At 44.5% G+C, this 24100-nt stretch overlaps 1 protein-coding gene across 2 annotated transcripts in view; it reads right to left on the reverse strand.

Moving 5' to 3' along the window:
- Window positions 1-24100, reverse strand: part of MYO5B (myosin VB) — a 332497-nt gene that overhangs the window by 151217 nt on the left and 157180 nt on the right. For both annotated transcript variants that reach the window (XM_072828573.1, XM_072828572.1), the window contains exons 3-4: window positions 20402-20573; window positions 16661-16805 (exon numbers count right to left, since the gene is read on the reverse strand). In XM_072828573.1, the coding sequence (XP_072684674.1) occupies window positions 16661-16805; window positions 20402-20573 (317 nt within the window). The remainder of the gene's footprint in view (window positions 1-16660; window positions 16806-20401; window positions 20574-24100) is intronic.

The raw sequence follows: 24100 nt of genomic DNA on the forward strand, positions 1-24100 counted from the left end.
TTTATTTTATTCATGAGAGACCCAGAGAGAAAGAACGAGAGGCAGAGATATAGGCAGAGGAAGAAGCAGACTCCATGCAGTAAGCCTGATATGGGACTTGATCCTGGGACTTCAGGATCATACTCTGGGCCAAAGGCAGATGCTCAACCACTGAGCTACCCAGGCATCCCCCTACTCTTTCCTTAAGCTGTAAAGACCTGCTTCTTTTAAAAGGTGCTGAAAACAAAGTCACACACAAACATGCAGATAGGTGTTTATTAGCAGCTTTATTCATAGCTGCCAAACCTGGGAGTGAACAAGATGTCCTTTGGCACAGGGACGGACAGACTGTGGCACCTCCACACAATACTAGTCAGCTCTAAAAGCAAGTGAGCCAGCAAGCCATGAAAAGACACAGAGGAAATTTAAATGCCTACTACTAAATCAGAGGAGCCAATGTGCAAAAGGCTACAGTCCTGTATAATTTCAAATATGTGACATCTTGGAGGAGTCAAAGCTTTGGAAACCATCAAGATGATCAGTGGTTGTGAGGGGCTGGGAGCGGAGAAGTGTAAACAGGCAGGGCACAGAGGGCTTTCAGGCAGTGAAACTACTGTTAGGGACCATAATGAGGGGTATAGGCCATTCATTATCTACATCTGTCCACAGGATGTACAGGATCAAGCATGAACCCTAACATGAACTATGCATTTGGGGTGATTATTATGTGTCTGTAGGTTCATCCATTGTAACAGACCACTCTGGTGGGGAATGTAGATAATGAGGAAAGAGATGCAGGCAGGTGGGGAAGGGGCATACAGGAAATCTCTGCACCATCTTCTTGGTTTTGCTGTGAATCCAAAACTGCTCTAAAAAATTATTTTTTTAAACAGATTTTATTTGACAGAGAGAGAGCACAAGCAGGAAGAGCAGAGACAGGAGGAGAAGCAGGCTCCCCCTTGAGCAGGGAGCCCGATGTGGGACTCGATCCCAGGAACCTGAGATCATGACTTGAGTCAAAGGCAGATGCTAAAATGACTGAACAACCCAAGCGCCCGGCCATTCCTTTGAAGAATGTCTCACAAGCTACTTCACCCCATGTGATGTCCATGTTGGCTAAGGGACAAGGATGTTAGGGCCTGAGGTCTTTGTCAGTTTGCATCAAGATAATCTCTGAGTAGAACTAGGGGGTCTGAATGGGGCTTAGGGGGCTGGCTTTCTGCTGATGGTTAGGACGGGCACTGGACACATTCAGGGCAGGGCCCAGCCAGTCCCTGCTTCCCCTCGGCACTCCAAAATAAAGGTGTTGGACCAAAGCCATCTCGGGATCCTTGCAGCTGTCAATGTTAGACTCTCTGTCTTCTATCCTCACCACACCTGTGACAGGTACCAGGGAATCTGGGGGAGACACAGGTTCTGGCCACCGACCAGGGCAGAGGAGCGAGGTCCACAACGATCTCACACTGACGATAGACTGTCTTCACCACTCCAGCTCCCAAGTTCACCTGCCACAGGCTCCTGAGGAAAAAGCCACAGCACCCTGGCCATGGTCTCCATCACTGTCCCATGAGAGACAAGGTCCATCATCCAGCCAGCCATCTGCCTCCGCAGCAACACTGCAGTCGCTCCCAGCACACCTTGCATTCATGTGGTCTTCACCTAAACTTGTGTGACTTATTCCCATCCCAGCAATTCTCTGGGGCACACCTTCATTATGAGAGACACTTGGGGAATCCATGCTGTTCACCCAACATATCACCACCTGCCATGTGCCAAGATAGAAATCTTTGCCATTGAGGGAAAGGCCTGGAACAGTTCAACCTCCTACCACTGTACCCTGCCTACCTTCCGGCTTCACCAGCAACCCAGCTCCCTTCCTCCCCTTCTCTAACAGGAATATCTGCCTTCTCTGGGAGGGAAACTTAGACACCTAGGGGGCGGGCTCCAGCCCCCAGCTGCACAGCCAGACTCACCTCCGCCTATTATCACCTTGCTCCTTCCCGTACTGTGCCCCCTGCCACCTCCAAACTGCCTCCTCCAGCCCGCATTTTAACATCTGGAGACCCTTTACCCTAAAGCAAATACAGACACCACCTCCTCCCTGGCCACACAGAGGATGGACTGGGGAGTGGAAGAAATGTGGTCAAGAACCAAGATCAATTCAGAGGCCACAGCTGGGAGCCACATGAACACCATGACCCTGAACTCAGGCAGCGGGATGGGAATCGGAGCTCCGCAACGCATCTGCAAGTTGTGACCTATAGGATGTGCTCTTATTCTGACTCAGCTGAGAAGATAAATAAAATCTTTTTTAAAAGTGTTGACAGAGAGAGAAAACAGGCATGCGCACAAGCAGGGGGAGCATCAGGGAGAGGGAGAAGCAGGCTCCCCAGGGAGCAGAGTGCCCAACACAGGGCTTGATCCAAGGACCCTGGGAACATGGCCTGAGCTGAAGGCAGACGCTTAACCCACGGAGCTTCCCAGGCACCCTGAAAGAGAATACTTTAAATAAATGGATAGGCCAGGGAGATGAGTATTTTAGGCAGAAGATTCTTTAGGCAGCATCTAGTTAATATTGCACAAACACCTGTCTAACTTGGAGAATTTAAAGGATTGTCGTCATCTCAAGGGCAGAAACTGACCCCCGGGGCATTCCCGTAGCTCCCCTCTTATGCCCACCCAGAAGCTCCAAGCTACATACAGATGGGGTACACCAGGCACGAGAGACGTGCTAAGAAGAGGGAAAGGCAAAGGCTGTTTCTGCCAACACCGCCCTGGCTCTGCACGTCACAGATGCACATGGGGATGGAGCATGGTCAGATGCTCACCTGTTCCATGACCATCCAAGCTGCACCCCGACATCCAGTGCGGCAGCTCAGACGGCCTCTCCGCAGACCTCCAGCTATGCAGCAGCCATGACCACTTCCCATTGGATGGAGCACATTAATGCACTCGAGCTCACAGCCCAGTGGGAGGGCAGCTGGAGGCCCGGCTCTGCATCAGGCTGGGGGACAAAGGCACAGAAGAGCTGCAAGGCCCTGCAATGGGCGAGCAGGACTGGTTCCAGCACCACCTGGGACATGTAAGGGTGGTGGCCACGCTGCTCGAGGCCTCAGGGCTCAGCAGGGGAAACAAGCAAGCCTGCCCTTCATACATATTTTCCTAGCGGGGAGCCACGACGTAAGGGGGACCAAAAAAAAAAAAAAAAAAAAAAAGCCTAGAAACTGAAGAATGGCATAAATGTGAGAGTTACAAAGATGAAAGATCATTCTGGGCTCTGAGGTGGAGCACTGGGAGGCCGTCCTTAGATGCCCAGGCCTGCCTTGAGCACTGCAGGCTGCTCCATGCTGCTACATTCTCCCCTCACCCCCCCTGCTTAGGACCCCTGGTCCAACACGGATCTCACATTCCACCTGCCTCAGAAAGGATGCATGACCCCCACCACCTTCCCGGTTCTTCTTCTTCTACCGGATCTTAAATGCTAAATTTACACAGGGTTTGATCTGCAAACTTTCCTCCTCCCCAGCTGTCTCTCCCAAGAGGACATCAGCCATTCCCATCTATAGGTCAACCCCTTCTCTACTCCATCCACTCAGCCTGACAGCTCGACTTAGATGTCAGGGGAGGCTGGGGTGGGGATTGTGAAACAGTTCGCAAATAAGCTCATTTTCTTCTCCCTTCTACCTTCCCTGGTCTCAGCATACAACCTCCTCCCACATGGTTTCTGAAGCCAGAACCATAGGGGTCATCTATTCTAGGGAGACAGTAAGCCGAAGTCATCAAAAGCACAACGTTTGGAATCAGGGGTCCAGGCTGACAGCTCCCTGTGGTTTCACTGCCAAACCTGTTTAGTCAGTACTACAGTGATGAGTAATACCTGCACATCCCTGATGATCTCAAGAAATACTCCTTGTTCCCATCATGCATATCAAAGTAGGGACATATTTTTGAGATACAGAAAATGTGCCTTTTTACATTTCTCTTAAACAGTATTCTCCAACTCAAAGCATTAATTTGTCTCAGGAGGATTAGGATTTTTATAGTAAAGGTAAAGACAAAGGGCTGAAGTCCAAGTTTTGACCGTCAAAATAAGATTTCTGAGTTCCTAGCATGGCATCTGTCTTCAAATCCTGCCTGCTAGTTTGGGGAAAGAGATTTTTTACGGTTAAGTTTCCAAAAGAAATCAAGAGCCAGGTCTGAGGAGTGTGGACACGAGCTTCACCATAAACCACGGACAGAAAGAAGTCAGGATATGAGGTGAAGGAAGTCCCACCTGTTGAGGGGAAGCAGGAGAGGCAGACTGGGGAAAGGGCACAAAGGAAGCAAGGGAACCATGTGGTCTTATTCCCAATTTGGGCCTTTTATACACCCCCCCACCTCCCGGCTTAGGGGACCCAATGGACCAACCTGAAGAGGAGGCCAAGCCTCAAGGGGGAAGTCCAAATTCAGCTCCAGCATCCTTGGTTCAACACCGACAGCACCACTAATATCACTGGAGCAAGCAACCACCGACGCTGCTCACCCACAGGATGGGGCTGAGGGCCAACGGGAAGCAGAATTCACTTGCTGCTTCTCAGTGTTTCAAAACGTCTCCTAGAGGACTTTGGGGGTAAACCAGCTATGCTCAAAGATCCTCAAATGAGAAACCCCATGATGCCTTGTGAAAAGTCATTTTGGTAACTGACTTCCATAGCAATAAAAACATCTTTGATTAGTCCGAAGAACTAACAACTGCGTCAGCAGCCCAACTTACAAAGAAGGAAAAGCTGGAAGCCAGGCACAGACACTACCACTTAGCTCTGTGACCTGGATGGGGCCTAAAACACACCTCCAGTGGCATCACACCAAACCGTGATCATCTGTGACCCTAGCACAGGGGAGAAACACTTCAGTATTTTGGTTGACACATCATCCACCATTACCACAAGAATCTAGGATCCCTGGGTGGCGCAGCGGTTTGGCGCCTGCCTTTGGCCCAGGGCGCAATCCTGGAGACCCAGGATCGAATCCCACATCGGGCTCCCAGTGCATGGAGCCTGCTTCTCCCTCTGCCTGTGTCTCTGCCCTCTCTCTCTCTCTCTCTCTCTCTCTCTCTCTCTCTCTGTGACTATCATAAATAAATAAAAATTAAAAAAAAAAGAATCTATTAGCAAACATCTATCAATGCAGTACCCAAAGATTTATGTCTCAGGAGACAGCCATGGCCTCCTCCCCTGGTTGGTCAAGGTCTACACTCCCAGCTAACTCCCTAACAGATGCCACAGTTCATGGGGCTACATTCTAAGCCTAGAACATATTCAGAAGGCCATCAGAATGAGGAACTGCTGCATGGGGAACGCTGGCCAGACCAGGAGAGTTAGCTGGGAGGACTAAGTGGGCATTCCCCAAGCAGGCTGCTCTGGCAGCTGCTCCAGGAGAGGAGCTCCAAGGTGGGCCTGATGGCAGACAGACGCCCACCCACCTCTACAAGTTTCCAACTGCAGAATGGCTGCCTCCCGAAGGGACAAGAAGTTTCTGGCTCAGACTGGGTGTCACAACTCTAGAGATGCTGAAAAAAGAACCCCCGATAGATTTGACCTCCAATGTCAAAAAAGGAAAGCCTTAGTCATCCTGTGCATTTAATAAACACATACTCTGCAAAATAAAATTTAAGGGGCTCTACAAATTGGGAAATAAAACGAATCAAGTTGTGGCAATGACAACCTCACACAAAAAGAAGAAAAATCTCTACTTTGGATTGCTGCGCTAGAGCTCCGATACATCAGGTAATTACAACCGATCAATATGTACAGTGACAAATGAACAAAGCTCCTAGAGCCCTGCGACCCAGTAGGGAAGGACACCTGGAGTGGGGACATACTGACCCCTAACATCTGGACTGGAGGTTGGTTCTATATGTTCAAACCAACGCAGCTAGATTCTAAATGTTCATGCATCTATAGGAATATGTCCTCCATCATGTCAGCGAGGAAGTTAGAGGAGCAACTACTCCCGGCTGGTAGAGGTGGCTTATCAGAGTCATCCCAAGGGTCCCACCCCTACTCTCTCTTGGTGCAAGACACTTTCTGAAAGGACATCTCATAATTCTAAGTATGAAAGTTAATTCCCTAACAAACAAAAGGACATCTTTTTAAAAGGTCATGGATCATGAAGCGTTTTATTCTCTATTTTTGGGAATACAGAGAACCTGAATAATTTGTCATTTTTTGGCTATCAGAGCCACTCCCCTGACTTCCAATCTCATTGATCTGTGAATGAGGGCTGGGGCCAGGCAGGCTCAGGAAGCATCTGCTTTAAGCCTGTCCACTGCAGCTCTAAAGGATGTGCCCACAGAGCTTGCCCTTGGGCCTGCCACCTCGCCTGCAGGCTTTCCACAGCAGTCCTCCTGTGACTCTGCTGCTGACACACCAGGTAGGGGGTTTCAGTGCCATTCTTGATGCTGCTCCACATGGACAAGCACCTGGAAGTGTTTCATGAATATTAGCATCTGAGCGTTACTGATAACTCAGGCTCTGCGGGCGAGTCCTGGGCCTTCCCGCAGGGTTCTCACAAGCAGCCACGCAGAAGAGGCCCGATATTCACTGCAGCTGGAGGGTCCTCTGGTCCTCTGTCCTCTAACAGGCTTTCAAATTCTGTATCTTCTTTCCTTGATCGAAACCCACTTTCAGATCCTTAATTCATGCTGAGATGTCAAGAGCAACCAAGCGGGACTTAACAAGTGGAGAGATTGTAAACCCTTATGACAGACCCTTGTGAGCACCAGTTTGAATCCCACAGACTGGATATTCCTCTATTTCACAAGTTTCCTAAACACCAGTGCAAAGATTTTGTTCCTTTCTGAATAACTTTAAAAAAAAAAAAGGCTTTGAAAAATTTTTTTTTTCTAAAAGGATAATTTTGTTCTACCTTTGAGATTCTGACTCAGGGTAAGGGGAGGCAGGGGGGTGGGGGGGCAGTGGTTCCCTGCAGGATCCTGATACAGAGCTGCTTATAGGAACCTGTGCTTATTCCACCACATGGGACAGGACTCCACCCAGTCAGATACTAGGACTCCGTTCTACCTCTTTCCATGGTAAAGGGTCTCCCTGAGGTTTTTTTTTTTTTTCTTCCTGAGGTTTTAAGCCAAAGCAACGTCCATTGCTATATACTTATTGCTGATGTAATCAAAGAAAAATCTAGAAAAAAACAAAGAACAAAAACCCCAGTACTCTAACTCAGTGTAGGAAAAGGACACTGGGGATGCTTGGGTGGCTCAGCAGTTTAGCGCCTGCCTTCAGCCCAGGGTGTGATCCTGGAGTCCCAGAATCGAATCCCACATCGGGCTCCTTACATGGAGCCTACTTCTCCTCCCTCTCTCTGTATCTCTGCCTCTGTCTCTCATGAATAAATAAATATTTTTTAAAAAGAAAAGAAAAAGGACACTGATGCAGGACAGCAGTCATGCACTCTCAATCATGTGTCCAGGATGGGAATGGGCAGCAGTGAGCCAGCCACTTTCTCGTGTCTTCTTTCCTTCATGACACACAGCCAGTGGCAAGGGGACCACTCTTCCTCCATGGATCCAGAACTAGTTTACAGATACTGACTTCAGATGCTGCCCCAGACACTAGACTCCTCCATCTTCTCTGAACATGCACTCTGGTCAGTAAGGAAAACCATGACCATATGCGGTTATGATCTGTTTCTGTTGTCGGCCTGCACCACACAGGCAGCGGTACCTGGCAGGCTGGCACTCAACGGCCTATTAAACCATCACATAATTGTTTGCTTCCTGCAGGATTGTGTACTTCCCGATGCTTCAGCTTCCAAATGGCATCGCCAAAGGGCATCAGTGTCCACCTTCTAACACAAAGGGCTGCTCTTAGCACCCAGAGCCCAATTTCAGTCTCAAGGCAACACTGAAAGTCTTCGGTTCCCTGTGCATGAGAATCAAGAAGTTGAAACAATGCCACTGAAAAGGTCTACTTCCTCTAGAAAGACTGGCAACCACCCATAAACTTCTGCAATCCTCATTTCAAACATGACTCTGCAAGAAGCAGCCCGAAAGGACTCTTGCGACCACATGGAAAGGCCATCACTTGCTCGGCCCTGAAGGTACCATACGGTTGCCTGCAGGTACTCTGTGAAGGGACTCACACTCAGCTTTGAATTCTCCTGTGGCTCTGTTCTTGTCTGGACGCTAGGGTAATCCTATCATTATCCCTTTAACTCTCTTCCTCCTCCTTACCTGAAAGGCTACTAAGTGTCCTCGAGAGGCGGGGGAGGGGCTTTTTAATTATGGATTCTCATTTCCACACTGATGCCCTAAAACGCCTTCAAATTCTCTACAAACACTTCATACTTCTAGGAACACAAATCTACCAAGATACCCTCTTTGGACCCGAGCAAGATTTATAAATTAGATTCCTTCTCCCCCCTGAACACAGGCTTGCTGCTCCCAAGGAGTTCCTCCCCATCTCAGGGAAGGCTCCCACCCACGAGAGTGTTTCACTCTCCCCCTGCCATGGGTGGGCCCGCCTGTGCTCCCCCCATCCTGATCCCAGGTAACAGTCGTCCTATCTTTCACTATTAGTCACAGTTTTGCAACACAGCAGAGCCAGATGGAAATGCATGTGCTCAATTACCTCGGCTACCTGAGCAAATAAAATTTAATGTGCAGTGTTTCCACTCTTTCAGAAAAATGACATGAACAACTCAAAATAAAGGGATCGGACCTGGCTAGCCCAGTAAGATGTCCCAACTCCACCACCAAAGCAAGGAGACTGCATGTCCAGTCTCACTTGGGACCTTAAACATTTTTGAGCCATGAAGGGAAAGGTCTACCCTGTGGCTTTCACGGTGTCCTGAGGACCAGAGTCTGCTCTGTTCTGGAAAACCATCTGCACTAGTCAGGAGGCACTGTCAGAGGAGGAAGGCAGGCTTCTCAGCTACGGCAGGGGGCTTCAGGGCAAACTGACCAAGCCTGGCTTCTGGCTTCATCTGTTTACCATTTCCATGACCTTGGAGGGTTAGTCAACATCCTCAAGTCTCCATCCTCACCCACATGGTGGGGATTTACTGATCTCACTTGGAAAAATGCATTAATATGTTGATTCTTTCTATTCTTCCTTCAACACCAATTGTATCACCAGCAAATGCTGGTGATGCAAGAATACATCATCACACTGTGCCACAGCGTCTCGCTCTCAGTAAGTAATTCCCTGTCACTCATTTTATAGAGGTCACTTACAACAGACAAGTTACATCCACAAGAACCTAAGCACTCAGGAGATATTCCCAGCCTCGGAAACATGGATAAAGAAGAGATTATGAAACAGGACCCAGTAGGGGAAAATGTTCAACATTCTTCACATTCTACTTTCTTTTCTAGTAAGCTCTGAAATGTCTCCGTGCTCCAGGAGAGCATTTCCCAAAGAGTGTCATCAGTCCCTTGAGATAATTCCTGCAAACAGTGTTGTTCTACTCTACGTAGGATTTGTGAACCCAGCCTAATGCATCCCCACCCTGGAGACTCAGAATACATGTCAACCTCACTGCTCTGAGCAGTTCCATGTAAAGTCATCTTGCACTGGATTAATGCAGCATTTCCCAAACTTGTTTGATCATTTTTATCGCTCTGTTAATACCATGCATGCTGTTTTCCCAAAGTTGACCCCAGCCTTCACAGGCCTCCAGTCTGGCCCCAAACTGTCCAGTCCATTGCCTCCTCTAGACCCACTCACTATGTAGGTTAAACTCCTCTGGGTGCTGACCTCCTGTCTTTAATCCTTTGAGATCTAATTCCCAGAACACACAATTCACTATTTTGAAGTATACAATGCAAAGTGTTTTAAGTAAATTTGTTTTCTTGTACATCCATCACCACAATCAATTTTAGAACATTTTCATCTCTTCTCTTCCCTCGCCCAAAAAACCCATAAGCAATCACTACCCATTTCACCTCTAACCTCAAGGCCTAGACAAATAATAACCTGCCCTTTCTAGGTTTGCTTGTTTTGGACATTCATGTAAACAGACACACATCTGTGGTCTTGTGTCTGGCTTCTTTCACTCAGTGGATTTGCAAGGTTCATTCATGTGGTAAGCCGGTGTCAGGACTCTGTTCCTATCAAGGCCAAATAACACTCTACAGATATACCACATTTCATTCATCCATTCATCAGCTGATGGATAGTTAGTTTCACCTTTTGGCCATGAGAAGTGATGCTATTATGATGTCTGTATTTAAGCTTCTCCATGAATAGCTCGTCATTTCTCTCGGGTATGTGTCTAAGAGTGGAAGTGCTGAGTCATGCATTAACTGTGCTCAACCCACCGAGAAACTGCCAAAGCATTTTCTAAAACAGCCACACATTTCACATTCCCACTGGGCAGCCTATGAAGATTTCTAATTTCTCTACATCCTCACCAACACTTGTCATTATGTCCTTGTGATTAGACCTCCCAACGGGAGTGAAGCAGTAGGTCACTGTGGTTCTGTGATCCTGTCCTTGACACCCACTTCTGAGGTAACGATCCCTCTCATTCCAGCCACCCAGATGCCTTCTGCTCACTATGTAGCCTACAAATTTATCAACATCCAGCTTAAATTCTACAGTTTTCTTGGACCACCTGTGACTGTCAAGGCTCCAAACTCAATTCTAATGACCCCATGGCATGATTTTTAGTCACACTTCCTGTAGTTACAGGTGTTTTGGCCTACTAGGTCTCCTCTCTCCCATCACATTGTGTGTTCTGTCAGAGTCAGGGAATGTTCTCACATTTCTCAGTGTTCCTTCAGCAAGGAACCTATTGAATAACTGATACCATACAAATGTCTGCAGATGCAATTTTAATGCAGGAGCTGAGGCTGAGGCAGGTAAAACGGAAAGAGTGGGCATTCTGGATGTTGGGCTGGGAGGATCTAGAAATAAAGAAGCAGTGGAGATTAGTCTCCTCTCTTATAGGGAAATATGGGTTCTTGTGCAGAGGCTGGAACTCATGAATGTGAGGCTTCATAGGATTTAATTTTTTTTTTTTAAGATTTTACTTATTTGAGAGATAGAGAGCAAGAGAGTGAGTGGGAGAGAGCGAGAGCATGCACAAGGGGCAGAAGGACAGGGATAGAGAATCCTAAGCAGGCTCCGTGCTGAGAGTGGATGGAACCTGATTCAGGGCCCAATTTCATGACCCTGAGATCATGGCCTGAGCTGAAACCAAGAGTCAGACACTTAACTGAGCCACCCAGGCACCCCTAACCTTTTTCTTCACTGTGAATCTCCATTTATGGTCAAATCTAGCTTTGGTGAATTCAAAAGGGGTTGGGACAGTGACCCATCATTGGCTGTCCTTGTGTTTCCTCCTTCCCTCCTCCAGTGTTGGCAAGACTCTGCAGCAGCTCTCAGGATAAGGATGATGGTCTGCACCTAACACTTTGAACTTTGACAGGATTCCTCCCACCCACTCAGACCATCAAGTTGGAGGGTCCCTGATGCAAGCCACATCAAGAAAGAAAACCTAGGGACGCCTGGGTGGCTCAGAGGTTGAGTGTCTGCCTTTAGCTCAGGGCACAATCCTAGAGTCCCAGGATCGAGTCCCACATCAGGCTCCCTGAATGGAGCCTGCTCCTCCCTCTAGCCTGTGTCTCTGCCTGTCTCTCTCATGAAATCTTTAAGAAGAAAAGAAAAAAAAGAAAAAAGAAAACAAGAACACCTATATGGTCAACTAATTGTCAACAAAGCAGGAAAGAATATCCAATGGAAAAGAGTTTCTTCAACAAATGGTGTTGGGAAAATTGGGCAGCCATGTGCACAAGAATGAAACTGGACCATTCTCTTACACCAGACACAAAGATACACTCAAAATGGCCAAAAGACCTAAATGTGAGACAGGAAACCATCAGAATCCTAGAAAACACAGGCAGCAACCTCTTTGATCTCGGGCACAGTAACTTCTTACAGGACACATCTATGAAGGCAAGGGAAACAAAAGCAAACATGAACTATTGGGACCTCTTCGAGCTAAAAAGCTTCTGCACAGTGAAGGAAACAGTCAACAAAACTAAAAAGCAGCCTATAGAATGGGAGGAGATATTTACAAAGGACACATCTGATAAAGGGCTAGTATCCAAAAATCTATAACAAACTTATCAAGCTCAATACCCAAAACACAATCCAGTTAAGAAATGGGCAGAAGACATGAATAGATATTTTTCCAAAGATGACATCCAGATGGCGAACAGACACATGAGAAGATGCTTAACATCACTATCAGGGAAATATATATCAAAGCCACAATGAGATATGACCTCACACCTGTCAGAATGGCTAAAATGACACCACAGGACACAACAGATGTTGGTGAAGATATGGAGAAAGGAGAACCCTCTTGCACCACTGGTGAAAATGCAAGCTGGTGCAGCCACTCTGGAAAACAGTGTGGAGGGGTTCCTCAAGAAGTTAAAAATAGAGCTACCCCACACATGTAACAAGAAAGTGGTCTGTGGATCAACATTTTAGAAACTACAAATATAGGTTTGAATTAAACACTCAAGTGAGTCTCAAAAAAAAAAAAAAAATAGAGCTACCCTATGACCCAGCAACTGCACTACTAGGTATTTACCCAAAGAATACAAAAATATAGATCCAACCTTTTGGATGGTGCACATGCACCATGACATTTATAGCAGCATTATCAACAATCACCAACCACGGAAAGGGCCCAAGTGTCCAATGACTGATGAATGGATAAAGAAAATGTGGTATAAATGCATATGCATATACACACACACACACACACACACACACACACAAACATCCAAAGGAAAATTACTCAGCCATCAAAAAGAATAAAATTATTTGCAATGACATGGATGGAGCTAAACAAAATAAGTCAGAAAGACAAATACCGTGTGATTATGTGATTTTATTTATGTGGAATTTAAGAAACAAAACAGCTGAACATATGTGAAGTGGAACAAAAAAAAAAAAAAAGAGGGAAACAAACCTTAAGAGACTCCTAACAATAAAGAACAAACAGGGTTGATGGAAGGAGGTGGGCGCAGGATGGGCTAGATGAGCAATGGGCACTAAGGAGGGTGCTTGTTGTGATGAGCACAGGGTGTTATATGGAACTGAAGAATCACTAAATTCCACTCCTAAAACCAATATTACGCTAAATAGTAACTTATAGAATTTAAATAAAAACTTGAAAGAAAAAAAAGAAAATCAAATCCCCAGTGAATCGAGAGGAAGAACTGCTGAATCCACAGCCAAGTGAGCCCCAGTCTCCCAAGACTAGAAGTCGTTAACTTTGGTTTCCTACACCCTTTATTTCACCAGCTGTTACAGAGATTCAGATGCAAACACACTGTGCTAGGCCATGGCTATGTGAATCACACAATTATTTCAACAACTACTGATGAGTCATGGATAAGCACAACACACTCTTCAAGTATTGTTAAATGAATTTGTTCCAACGTCTGAATTGACAGAGAAGCTCCATACTCAAAATACAGCAAAAACTTTCCTTGCATCTGACCAATGGGTCTTCTTCCCTGTACAACAAAGATTCTGCAGGGGCTTCCAATGCGTCTCTCAGATCAGTAACAGAAACCCTGAGCTGCTGACACCCGGACATTCAAAAATAGCTCTCTCCTATGGCCACTTGTGCTGGTCTTACACTTCTAATGAACATTCATGAGCAAAAACTGCCTACGAATTTCAGCAAAATTATTTGGCTACACCTTAAGACTCGCTGAGTAAAATGAGTATAAACCGTAAAACAAAACCTAAAGGAAGCAATTCCTGGTCCAATTTTAACATCCAAGCCCTTTAATTGTCAAATTCATAGCTTTTGGGACACCTGGGTGGCTCAGCAGTTGAGAGTCTGCCTTTGGCTCAGGGCGTGACCCCGGGGTCCTGGGATTGAGTCCTGCATCGGGCTCCCTGCATGGAGCCTGCTTCTCCCTCTGCCTATGTCTCTGGCTCTCTGTCTTTCTCATGGATGAATAATAAAATCTCAAAAAAAATTCATAACCCTAGGGTAAGACTGTATCACCACCACCGTGTACCACCATATCCCCTTCCTTCTAATGGGTGTGAACAAGGACCCAAGCAAGTGAAATAACCCAAGGGTAGAATAACCATAAATCCAGTTTCAGGCATGGAAGGGAAGAATGGAGGCCTTTAGGTGAGAGAATCTAAGGTGCAGATAAAGCTGGAGACTGGGAGATTTTCAAAACTACAGGGACCATAACAAGTCTTCAGTAAAAACAAAAACAACCCAGCAACTTCTAATACTTCTAAGTGCTGCTGGGTAGGAGAGATGAATGGGATGAAAAACAATGATCAATGACATTCATCAAAAGACAAATCAAAGAGCTGCTAGAACTTTTAGCACGGTAGGAAGTCATGAGAACCAACCCACACTCACCTGTTTTTGTGTGTGTGTGTGTGTGTGTGTGTTTTAAAGATTTATTTTAGAGAGAAAGAGAGCACATGCATGTGCTTGAGTGAGGAGAAGGGCAGAGGGAGATAACCTCTAGCAGACACAGCAGTGAGCAGAGCCTGACTTCACAACTCATGAGATCATGACCTGAGCCAAAATCAAGAGCCGAGCACTCAAAAGACTGAGCCACCCAGGTGCCCCTTCCCTTCTGCCTTTCAAAATCATAAAGAAACTATCCTCCAGAGGAAGGAAGGTAGTTGAAGACTCAGCTTAAATGATTCTCCCCAAAGCCTGAGAGCCTGTTCAGACCCCAGGTCTCTCTCCACTGTGCCATATACTTGCCCTCCCACAGTAATACATTAGTGAAGCTATGTACTAAAACCTGAAGCACACTACAACCCATGCTTCTGTGTACACGACCTGACCTTGAACCATGCTTTCGGTCAGGAGGTTTATATCAATAAGTTATCAAGCTAAGTGACTTCTGTTCAAAGCCCTGAAGTAGATTAATACCGTATGTGCTCGCTCTTAAGGTATTAGAGACGTCAAAGTTGGGGACCATGTTAGCCCCTAGTCTCCTACCACCCTTGGAGAAATAAAATGGTTACAGATCATTTCTATTTGTTGAATTGCTCGTTCTCCAATCATGGCTCATTTTGAAAGTGGTCCATATATGTCCATAAGGAAGCAGAACTTTCTATATACTGAGTTTTACAACCAGCAAACAAATCAGTAAACAAGTCTATAGTGCGGCCTCCCTTGGTGGAAACTTTCATTGGGCTGAAAATTAGACTCTGAAATCCACTGAAACACAGACTGTCTTAAATGGGATTCTCCTCTCATTAAGTTAGCCAAGCAGCCCTCCTCCCTGCAAAGGACTTTCCTAAGTGTGCTGCTCACTCCATAAGCTGTTCTTTGAAAATGGCAAGATTAGATTTAGTTGAAAAGATCCAGCATGTTGGTGTTAACGGGAATATAGATTTCTGCCAAATTTTTGGTGAAACTATCTTTCCCCACCTTATATCTGAATAGTTCAAGACCATCATCAGTGTGGTGATTAGTTTTACATGCCAACTTAGCGAGGCCAAAGTACCAGACATTTGATCATGCACTAGTCATGATAGTACTGGTAAAGATGTATTTTAGATGAGATAAGCATTTCAATCAGTAGACTTTAAAAAAAAAAAAAAAAAACCTCATTACCCTTCATAATATGGGTGGGCCTCAACCAATCAGATGAATGTCCCAAGAAGGGGAAAAAAAATGACCTTCCCCCAAGAGAGAAGCATGACAACAGACTAGCCTCAGACTTGAAACACAACATCAACTCTTCTGTGGGTCTCCAGTCTGCCAGCCTACCCTGATTTTGGACTTGCCAAGCCTCCACAACTATATGAGACCGTTCCTTAAAAGAACCCCACCTGGGCTCCCCAAACACATATACAATTCCTCCCTCCCCCTGCTACTGGTTCTATTTCCCTGCAGAACCCTAATATAATCGCCTAGCCCATTTTCCAATGAAACAGACCTGTACACCCATCTGTCAGAGCTAGCAAAAACAAAACCACCCTGCAAAACTGAGGGGATTTATTTAAGTCCCTAAAGAACTCTTAAACCAAACAAAAAACCCAAAGCCACTATGCATAACTACTATTTTGAAATTCCTATTTCAAATGCCTCATCTATCTCAGAATCCTGGTTCTTTCAAAGGGAGCAAGCCTTGGGATCTATGAAATGAACGGTGATACTAGAAAATCAATTTTTTACATCAGGAAGGGAGGAAAGAAATCCAAAAGGCAGTCAAGGAGAGAGGAAATCAAAGGCATTCATTTATTTTATTGCTCAGAAAACAAACGGTCTTAGAAGCCACTGTTTGGGGCAGCCCAGGTGACTCAGCGGTTTAGCACCGCCTTCAGCCCAGGGCCTGATCCTGGAGACCTGGGATGGAGTCCCACATCAGCCTCCTTGCATGGAGCCTGCTTCTCCTTCTGCCTGTGTCTTGCCCCTCTCTGCATCTCTCATGAATTTAAAAAAAAAAAAAAAAAAAAGCAGTAGCCACTGTTCTTCAAACATAGGTTCAGGTTCACAAGAACAAGATGAATGTGAGAGGAAATGCAGAAGAAATAGAACCTGGGCTAGTTCTATTCCCATTACCTTTACTCAACCACTGGGCAAAAGCAGCCAAGGAAGGTTGAAACTTCCCTTTCTGCCCTCTGACTACACAAAAAGACTTCCAGGCTGAGGTTACTCTTACCTGGCCATCTGTTTGTAGGCTTCTTCTGCCACAGCAAAGATGTGGGGGTCCATGTCCCCCATGTTTTGGCCACTGTAGGCATAGATGACATCTTGACCATAGATTGGCAACTGTTCATATGGATTAATGGCAACGAGCACGATACCTGCAAACAGATAACATAGTCAGATTCCGACCGCAAGATGGCCACCTGGCATCACCTTTTCAAGGCCCTTGTTTATATAAATCAAAACTAAACAAAGTGAAACTAAATCAAGACTTGATAGTGCTAGGCTCCGGTAGAAAAAAGAAAGGCCTCTAAATACCCTAGAGCGTGGAATAGGTACATGTACCCAAATGCTCAACAGATTACACTCAAAATACATGTAAAACGTTGCACAATCCAATCTTGTCTCAGCCAGTTATTAATTGTGGGACTCTGGCAAATTACTTAACCTCTAAGTGCCGCAGTTTCCTGGACTATAAAATCAGGAATAGTAATTACCTTTACCTGCTTGTCTTGAAGATAATGATTAATGAAGAACTCTTAGACCATCATTTTACATAGTAAGCACTGAGTGTTAGGTTTTTATTAGCTCACATCACTTTATACCATGTATTCTCTTTTACTTTTTTAAAGAAAATTTTGTATCCTCAAAAGTATACATCACAACGATAGGCTCAAAAAATACATGTTGAAGAGTCAGCAAATCATCTGCCCTTTCAGAACTGTTATGGAGGGCAAGGTTAATATTTGAGAATGTAAAGAGAAAAATGAATTTCAATCTTCCAATAAATTCATGCCTTTTTGTTTCCCCTAAGAGCACATTCTGGATCTCAAGAGAACCACTGATAAGGGGAAAGAAAAGAAAGAAAGAAAGACAGAAAGAAAAGAAAGAAAAGAAAGAAAGAAAGAAAAGAAAGAAAAGAGAAAAGAAAGAAAAAAAAAGAGGTGTGCGTTTTGCCAGTCACATGGGGATGAGGAAACAGGAATGCAAAGGTCATTGCCAAGATGGAAGATCTCTTAAACAGTGTTTCCCTCGGTGTTTGAAAAGGTACACAAGTCAGGAAAATAAGAGAAACCACAAAATGGGAAAAATATTTGCAAAAAACATATCTGATACAGATAAAGGACTAATTTGCATACATGAAAAGAACTCTTAAAACTCAACACTAAGAAAATGAACCACCTAATTGAAAAACGGGCAAAAGATCTAGACAGAGACCTCCCCTAAGATCAACAGATGGGTACCAAGTACATCATATATCAGGGAAGTACAAATTAACACCGTAAGGAGATACCACCAAACACCTATTAAAAATGGCCAAAACCCAGGACACAGACAACACCAAATGATGGTGAGGATGTGTAACAATGGAAAGTTTCCATCGCTGGTGGAATGCAAAATGGTATAGCCACTTGGGCAGTTTCTTACAAAACATACACTTCCCATAGGATTCGGTTTCACACTCCTTAGTATTTATCCAGAGGGGCTGAAACCTTATATCCACACTAACACCTGCACATGGATGTTCACAGCAGTTTTGACAACTGCCAAAACTTAGGAGCAACTAAAAGGTCCCTTAATATGTGAATCAAACTGTGATACATGCAGATAATGGAATGTCAGTGTTATAAAAAGTGGCTTATCAAGGTATGAAAAGACATGGCGGAAACTTAAATGTATATGACTACATGGGAGAAGCCAATCTGGAAAGGCTGTGTGATCCCAAACTCTATGATAGTCCACAAAAGGTAAAATGACAAAGACAGTAGAAAAAAATCAGTGGTTGCCAGGGCCCAGGGGGAGGGAGGAATGCCTACAAAGAGCCAAGGGGACGTGAAGGCCATGAAACCACTGTTAGGGTACCACAAGAGCAGATACATGTCATTACACATTTGTTCAAACCCATGGAACGTGCAGCACCAAGACTGAGCCCTAATGGAAACTAGAGATTCTGGTGGTGTGTTACTATAGGTTTGCCAATTTTAACAAACGTACCACTCTTGAACAGAATGTTAACAGGTAAGGCTGAGCATGTGTGGGCAAAGGGGGTGTCATATGGGAGAGCTCTATCTTCCATTCAATTTTGTTGTGAACCTAAGTAAAGTTGTTTTTAAAAAGTCTATTTAAAAGGGGGAAAAAATAGTCTGGAATACTTGGAATAATCTGGTTTATTACATTTCAGGCTAAGGGAGGGAAAGGACACCTACCAAGTCTTCAAATGGAAGCTCGCCTGAAAAGACAACCTGGCCCAAAAAAGAAGTCTCCAAACTCTGATTAATCCCACCTAAGGTTAATGACTGGGGAGAAGTCTGTTAAAAACAGCCTCACGTGCTGTGCTGGCTGAGAGAGTTGCATAAAAGCCTAATTCCTGTAGCATTCAATTTTAGATATTCTAAGGTCACACGTTTTCCTGAAATGTCTCAGCCACTTCCAGAGCAGAAAGGAATGCTTCCTGATGACTCCGTACTCTGTGCTATGTTGGTCACTCTGAACAGCTGAAGCCAGAAGAGCCAAGGTGCATTTAGAGAAATATGTACAGACAGCAGGACCTCTTTCCAAAGGGGTGACTTCAAAAAGTGAAGCTCATGGTGGTTTATTCCTTTCTCCCAAAAAGGGAGATTTTTCAAAAAAAAAAAAAAAAAAAGTTTTGAAAAAGCCCAACTTATTCAAGCCTCTGATAACTGATGGTCTTTTTCAAATAAAATTCCCACTAGTAATTGAGTTGAAGGAGTTTTTAGGAAAGGACTTCTCAAGCACTGAAGTCTAGTAGAAAAGCTCACTGGAACTTAGCAGCCAGCCAACCAACTCCAAACCAAAATAGAATATCACAGTGAAAAGAACTCTGGTCCTGAGGCCTCTCTCTTGTGATAACAGATAAGACCAAGGCTCTGAAGCAAGGCAGGGACAATTCCCACAAAGCAGCCCACGGCCTGACTGCTCAGCCAGATTCTGAAATGGTTTGCTCCTCAGACAATGATTTACAGGGTTCTGGTTTTCACTGTAGCATCTCATACTCAAAAACAGAATGAGGGAAATTGAGAAGTTTCAAGAAAAACAAAAACAATTTCAGGACTTTTTAATTAATTTTTTAAAAAGATTTTATTTATTTATTCATGAGAGACAGAAAGAGACAGAGAGAGACAGATGCACAGAGACACCGGCAGAGGGAGAAGCAGGATCCATGCAGCCCAATGCGGGACTCGATCCTGGGACTTCAAGACCATGCCCTGGGCTGAAGGCAGGCAGTAAACCACTGAGCCACCCAGGGATCCCCAGGACTTTTTAGTTTAAAATATGTTTTCTGCTCATGTATTGGACAAATATTCATCATGCCCCATGTTTGTGCAGGCAAAGGAGAGCACCAAAGACAGCACTTTCTTGGGTTCACAACAGAAGCCAGCCAGGCATCCATTTCCAGAAGCGTGCTCTGTGAGAGGGGCAGATGCCCAAGCTAGGACCCTGGGCTGCATTAACTGCTCTCCTACAGACCCCAGGACTGTGCCCAAACCAGCCAGGGCACATGGCATGCTCCACTTCTGTCCTGGTTGAGCTGAGATTAACACCCATCAGCCCACAGAGATGGAGGGCAGCCTAATTAAGCCACATTCTCTAATTGCAAACCTTTCAAGGGTCTCAGATGAGAGGTACTCAGAAGAATGCTAGTAGGATTCCTAACCATTAGAGTTCAGCGTGTCAAGTCTGAAGATTTTAAGTACTTTCAAACACATGCAGCCCATAGACACACACCACTTACCACAGTAAGTGTAGATATGATTCGACTCCAAGAAACGGACCTTTAAATTATGCAAAACTGCAGGCTCATGTAGGTAACTAAGGGCAGTTAGGTCATTTTCTCCCACCAAAATATCTGGATTCCGCAAAAAAGGCAGCTGGTTGCTTTGGACATCGATGGGGTATTCCCGAATCTAAAGAAAGGCAAGTAATAGACACAAAAAGGCAGAATTATGAACCATTTCACCTGTATTCAACGTCCTGTCGTGTTGGCAAGAATCACCGCCCTCACAAGATTGTGAGTGATGAAGACCAATAAACTGTTTTAAAGAAGGGCCAAACAAAAACACTTGTGTTGCCCCAAGTGACCAGCCCAGGTGGAAAACTTGCCTGTGACATCATCCCAGTGTATCGCCATCACATGAGTGAGGGGCCGAGAGATTCAGGAAGCACAACAAGGTTTAACAACGTGTTCTGCTGGTGGGTCTTTGAATCCGGTGGCAGTGGGAGTACCGCGCCTTCTCCCATGCAGCAAACCTCCTTTGCCCCCATTTAAAGCTGTTGCTTTCTTCCTCTGCCCTCATCAACCCATCCATTCACTTTTTATTGGAATCGCCTTGCAACTGACTGCTTCACATAAATGCCCTAAGCTGTACAGATTCTTCAACAAGTGGACTACATGCTACTGGAGGGAAATTATTTTACTTTGATCTAACATGTAACAGAAGGTGGTGTTATGTGTGTGTATGTGTGTGTGTAATCAGGAAGAGTTGGCTGCAAGGTGTGATCCTCGTATCCTTAGCATGACACTTGGACATGAGTACTCAAAAGATGTTTATAGACAGGGTATGTTCATAACTGACTCATGTATATACATATCAATGTATAAAAAAAGATGATGCTCTTTTGTATATAAATTGTAAACCATAGCCCAAATTTTCCTGTGTTTTATCTAAGTTTTACAGTGTTCTTTAAAATCCAGGAGCTTGCAAAAACAGTTTCCCAAACACTACTCCTGGCAGTAGTGTGCCACTACTTATGTGTGGGAGTCTGGGGTGAGGCCCAAGAGTCTGAAATTTTTAAATACCCACAAGTAGTTATGCAACAGGTGGTCTCTAGATATTTTAAGAACCACCATTCTAGGCACGCCTTTCAGGAAATTCTATGGGCATAGCATCAATTTACTGGAATAACAGTTTAAGAAAAAAAAAAACATGAATATCAACTTTCTCTCCTACTTTTAAATGGTCTTACACAATCAGATCTTAAGGTATATGATAGCCAGCAAGTACAATAATGGTGCTAAAATCTGCAGATAAATGAAACCTACTCGCAGATCCAGAAATAAATGCAGGCACAGAAGGAAAATTTGTTCATAACAATGAAGCAAATCATCAAAAGGAATTTCCCTAGAACAGTGGTAGGTAAACTGGAAGGCATTTAGGGGAAAAAAAAAAATTGTGCCAGTATTCTACTCTCATTCTCTCATATAAGGTAGAACAAAAACCAAAGTGCAAAAAGAAACATAGGTAGTTTGAAAAGCTTTGGAAGGTTTCTAAAGAATGACAGAAGAGTCAGAAGTATGTCCCAAATTTTTGTATTTTGACTATAAATAGAATTTTTAAGCCATCATCAAGCACACCACACAGTAAAACGAGAGAAGGGGACAATGATTTTTACATTGTATTAATTCATAACAGAATTAATCTTAGTATCCACAGTTTTAACAAGTCAAAAAACCAATATCCAACAGAAAATTACGTAGGAGATGCAAGTCACAAAAAAAAAAAAAAAAATACCACTACAGATGGACAACACGAAAAACTAATCAGTGGTCATTAACCAAAGAGATGCAAATAGTAGATTACCATCATTATCCACCATATAAGCAAAGGTGTAGAAACTCCCAAGACCTCCAAAACAAAGGATGTGGTCAAATAGACCTACTTTGTGCAGGTTTGACCTTTCAGAAGGCAGCTGGAAACACCGGTCACAACCCTTCATGAACAGACTCTTCCTTGGCTTCAGGAGACAATCTTACAAATGGGCAAAGATATCAACAATCTAAACCATGAAAATAAAACCCAACGTACACCTGTATCTGTGATGAATTGACAAAGAGGCATGTTACAGAATGAAATATGGGATTCCTTGTTTTGAAAACTATGTTAAAGTCTGTCTGAAATGACATCTCCACAAATTATCAAGTCACCCATGTTAGGTTTTCTTTGTATAGGTTCATGTCATGGTGTGTGTGTGTGTGTGTGTGTGTGTGTGTGTGTGTGTGTCTCAAGGCTCTTCTTTTTGTGTGAAGGTCTTATCAAATTTCCTCCATATAGGAGACTAGTAAACTGGCTATCACAGACATGATACCAAATTCCCAGAAGGTGGGCAACAAGGGAAAGTGGAGTATGTTGAGATTTTAAGTTCTAGAGCTGATGGCTCTGACCACCCTTCATCTCTGAGTGTCACTGAAACTCTAACACAACCCCCTCGGCCCGAGAGGCTTTCTCAAGACCTCCCCATGGAGGTGTCCCTCGCCTCTGGAAGAGCATGTTGGCTCTGCACATCCTGTGTGTCTCTCCACCCCCGCCCACCCCGCCACACAGCACAGGACCCAACCAAGTGCAGCCTCACCAGGCTCAGCCCCTCATTTCCCATATTAGAAAGTGGGGACCTCAGCTCTGTGTCTTTAGTCCCCAAGATGGAAATGCTATCATTCCCCATCTTTCCTCAGATGAAACACCCCCTCAAGAACTCTCCCCCCAAAGCGCACAGAGGAAAACTCATCTGTGATTTTGTGAAAATATGATCCACAAATACGCCAGTGGTACTGGTTACAGTATAATCGCTAAGTCAAAATGCCCAGAGCAGCAGCAAAGATGTAGGAGGTGCAAGCTCAGCATTAGTACAGATTTTGTGGTGTGTGTACATCCAGAGGGAAGCAGGGAATGAGAGACTGAAGGTTTTTTTTAAATAGGATTTTGATTTAAACACTGCTGTTAGTATTGAACATTCACAGCTAACATGATTTTATTTGAAATCTAAGCATTTAGGATGGGATCAGGGACCATAAAAACTTCCTGGCACCAAACACTTCACAACGTAGTAACTGAGCCTCTGGAGGTGAAGAGGCGGCTAAATGGTTAACACTCATCGCAAAATTTAATTCTCAGTCACCCACCTGTAATGAACCTCCACCCCCACCCCACTCCCCCTGAAAAGAGGAACAGATGGGCATCTCCAACTGGTCCTCACCTGGCATATTGGGACTAGGCAAAACTTGAGAATACAGAGGAGGAGGTGGTTAGGGGATTGGTCCAAACTTGCACTTTCTGGTAGGGCAGCACATATGGTTATTGTGATTAAATTCATTGAAATTAAATATAATCAGAACTTCATTTTCTCGGCCACACTCATATTTCAAGACCCCAACAGGCATGTAGCCAGGGACTACCATACTGGACAATACAGATACACCACATCCCATTGTACCAACTGCTCTTTTAGAGAAACCTGGTCTAGATTGCTTTATACTCTGTGGGTCTATGGTTTTAGAATACTTAATAGGTGCTCAAAAAAATATTAGCTGGAAGGAATGTCGGGTTTTTTAAATGACCCCTCTCATATCAATTCGTATCCATGTTACATGGAACTACATAAAGAGAATATAATCCTAGAAGCATCTTTGAATGACAACTCCCAACACAAAGATTTGGAG

The sequence above is a fragment of the Canis lupus genome, chromosome 6 (genome assembly GCF_048164855.1).
Source record: "Canis lupus baileyi chromosome 6, mCanLup2.hap1, whole genome shotgun sequence".
NCBI classification, from domain to species: Eukaryota; Metazoa; Chordata; class Mammalia; order Carnivora; family Canidae; genus Canis; species Canis lupus.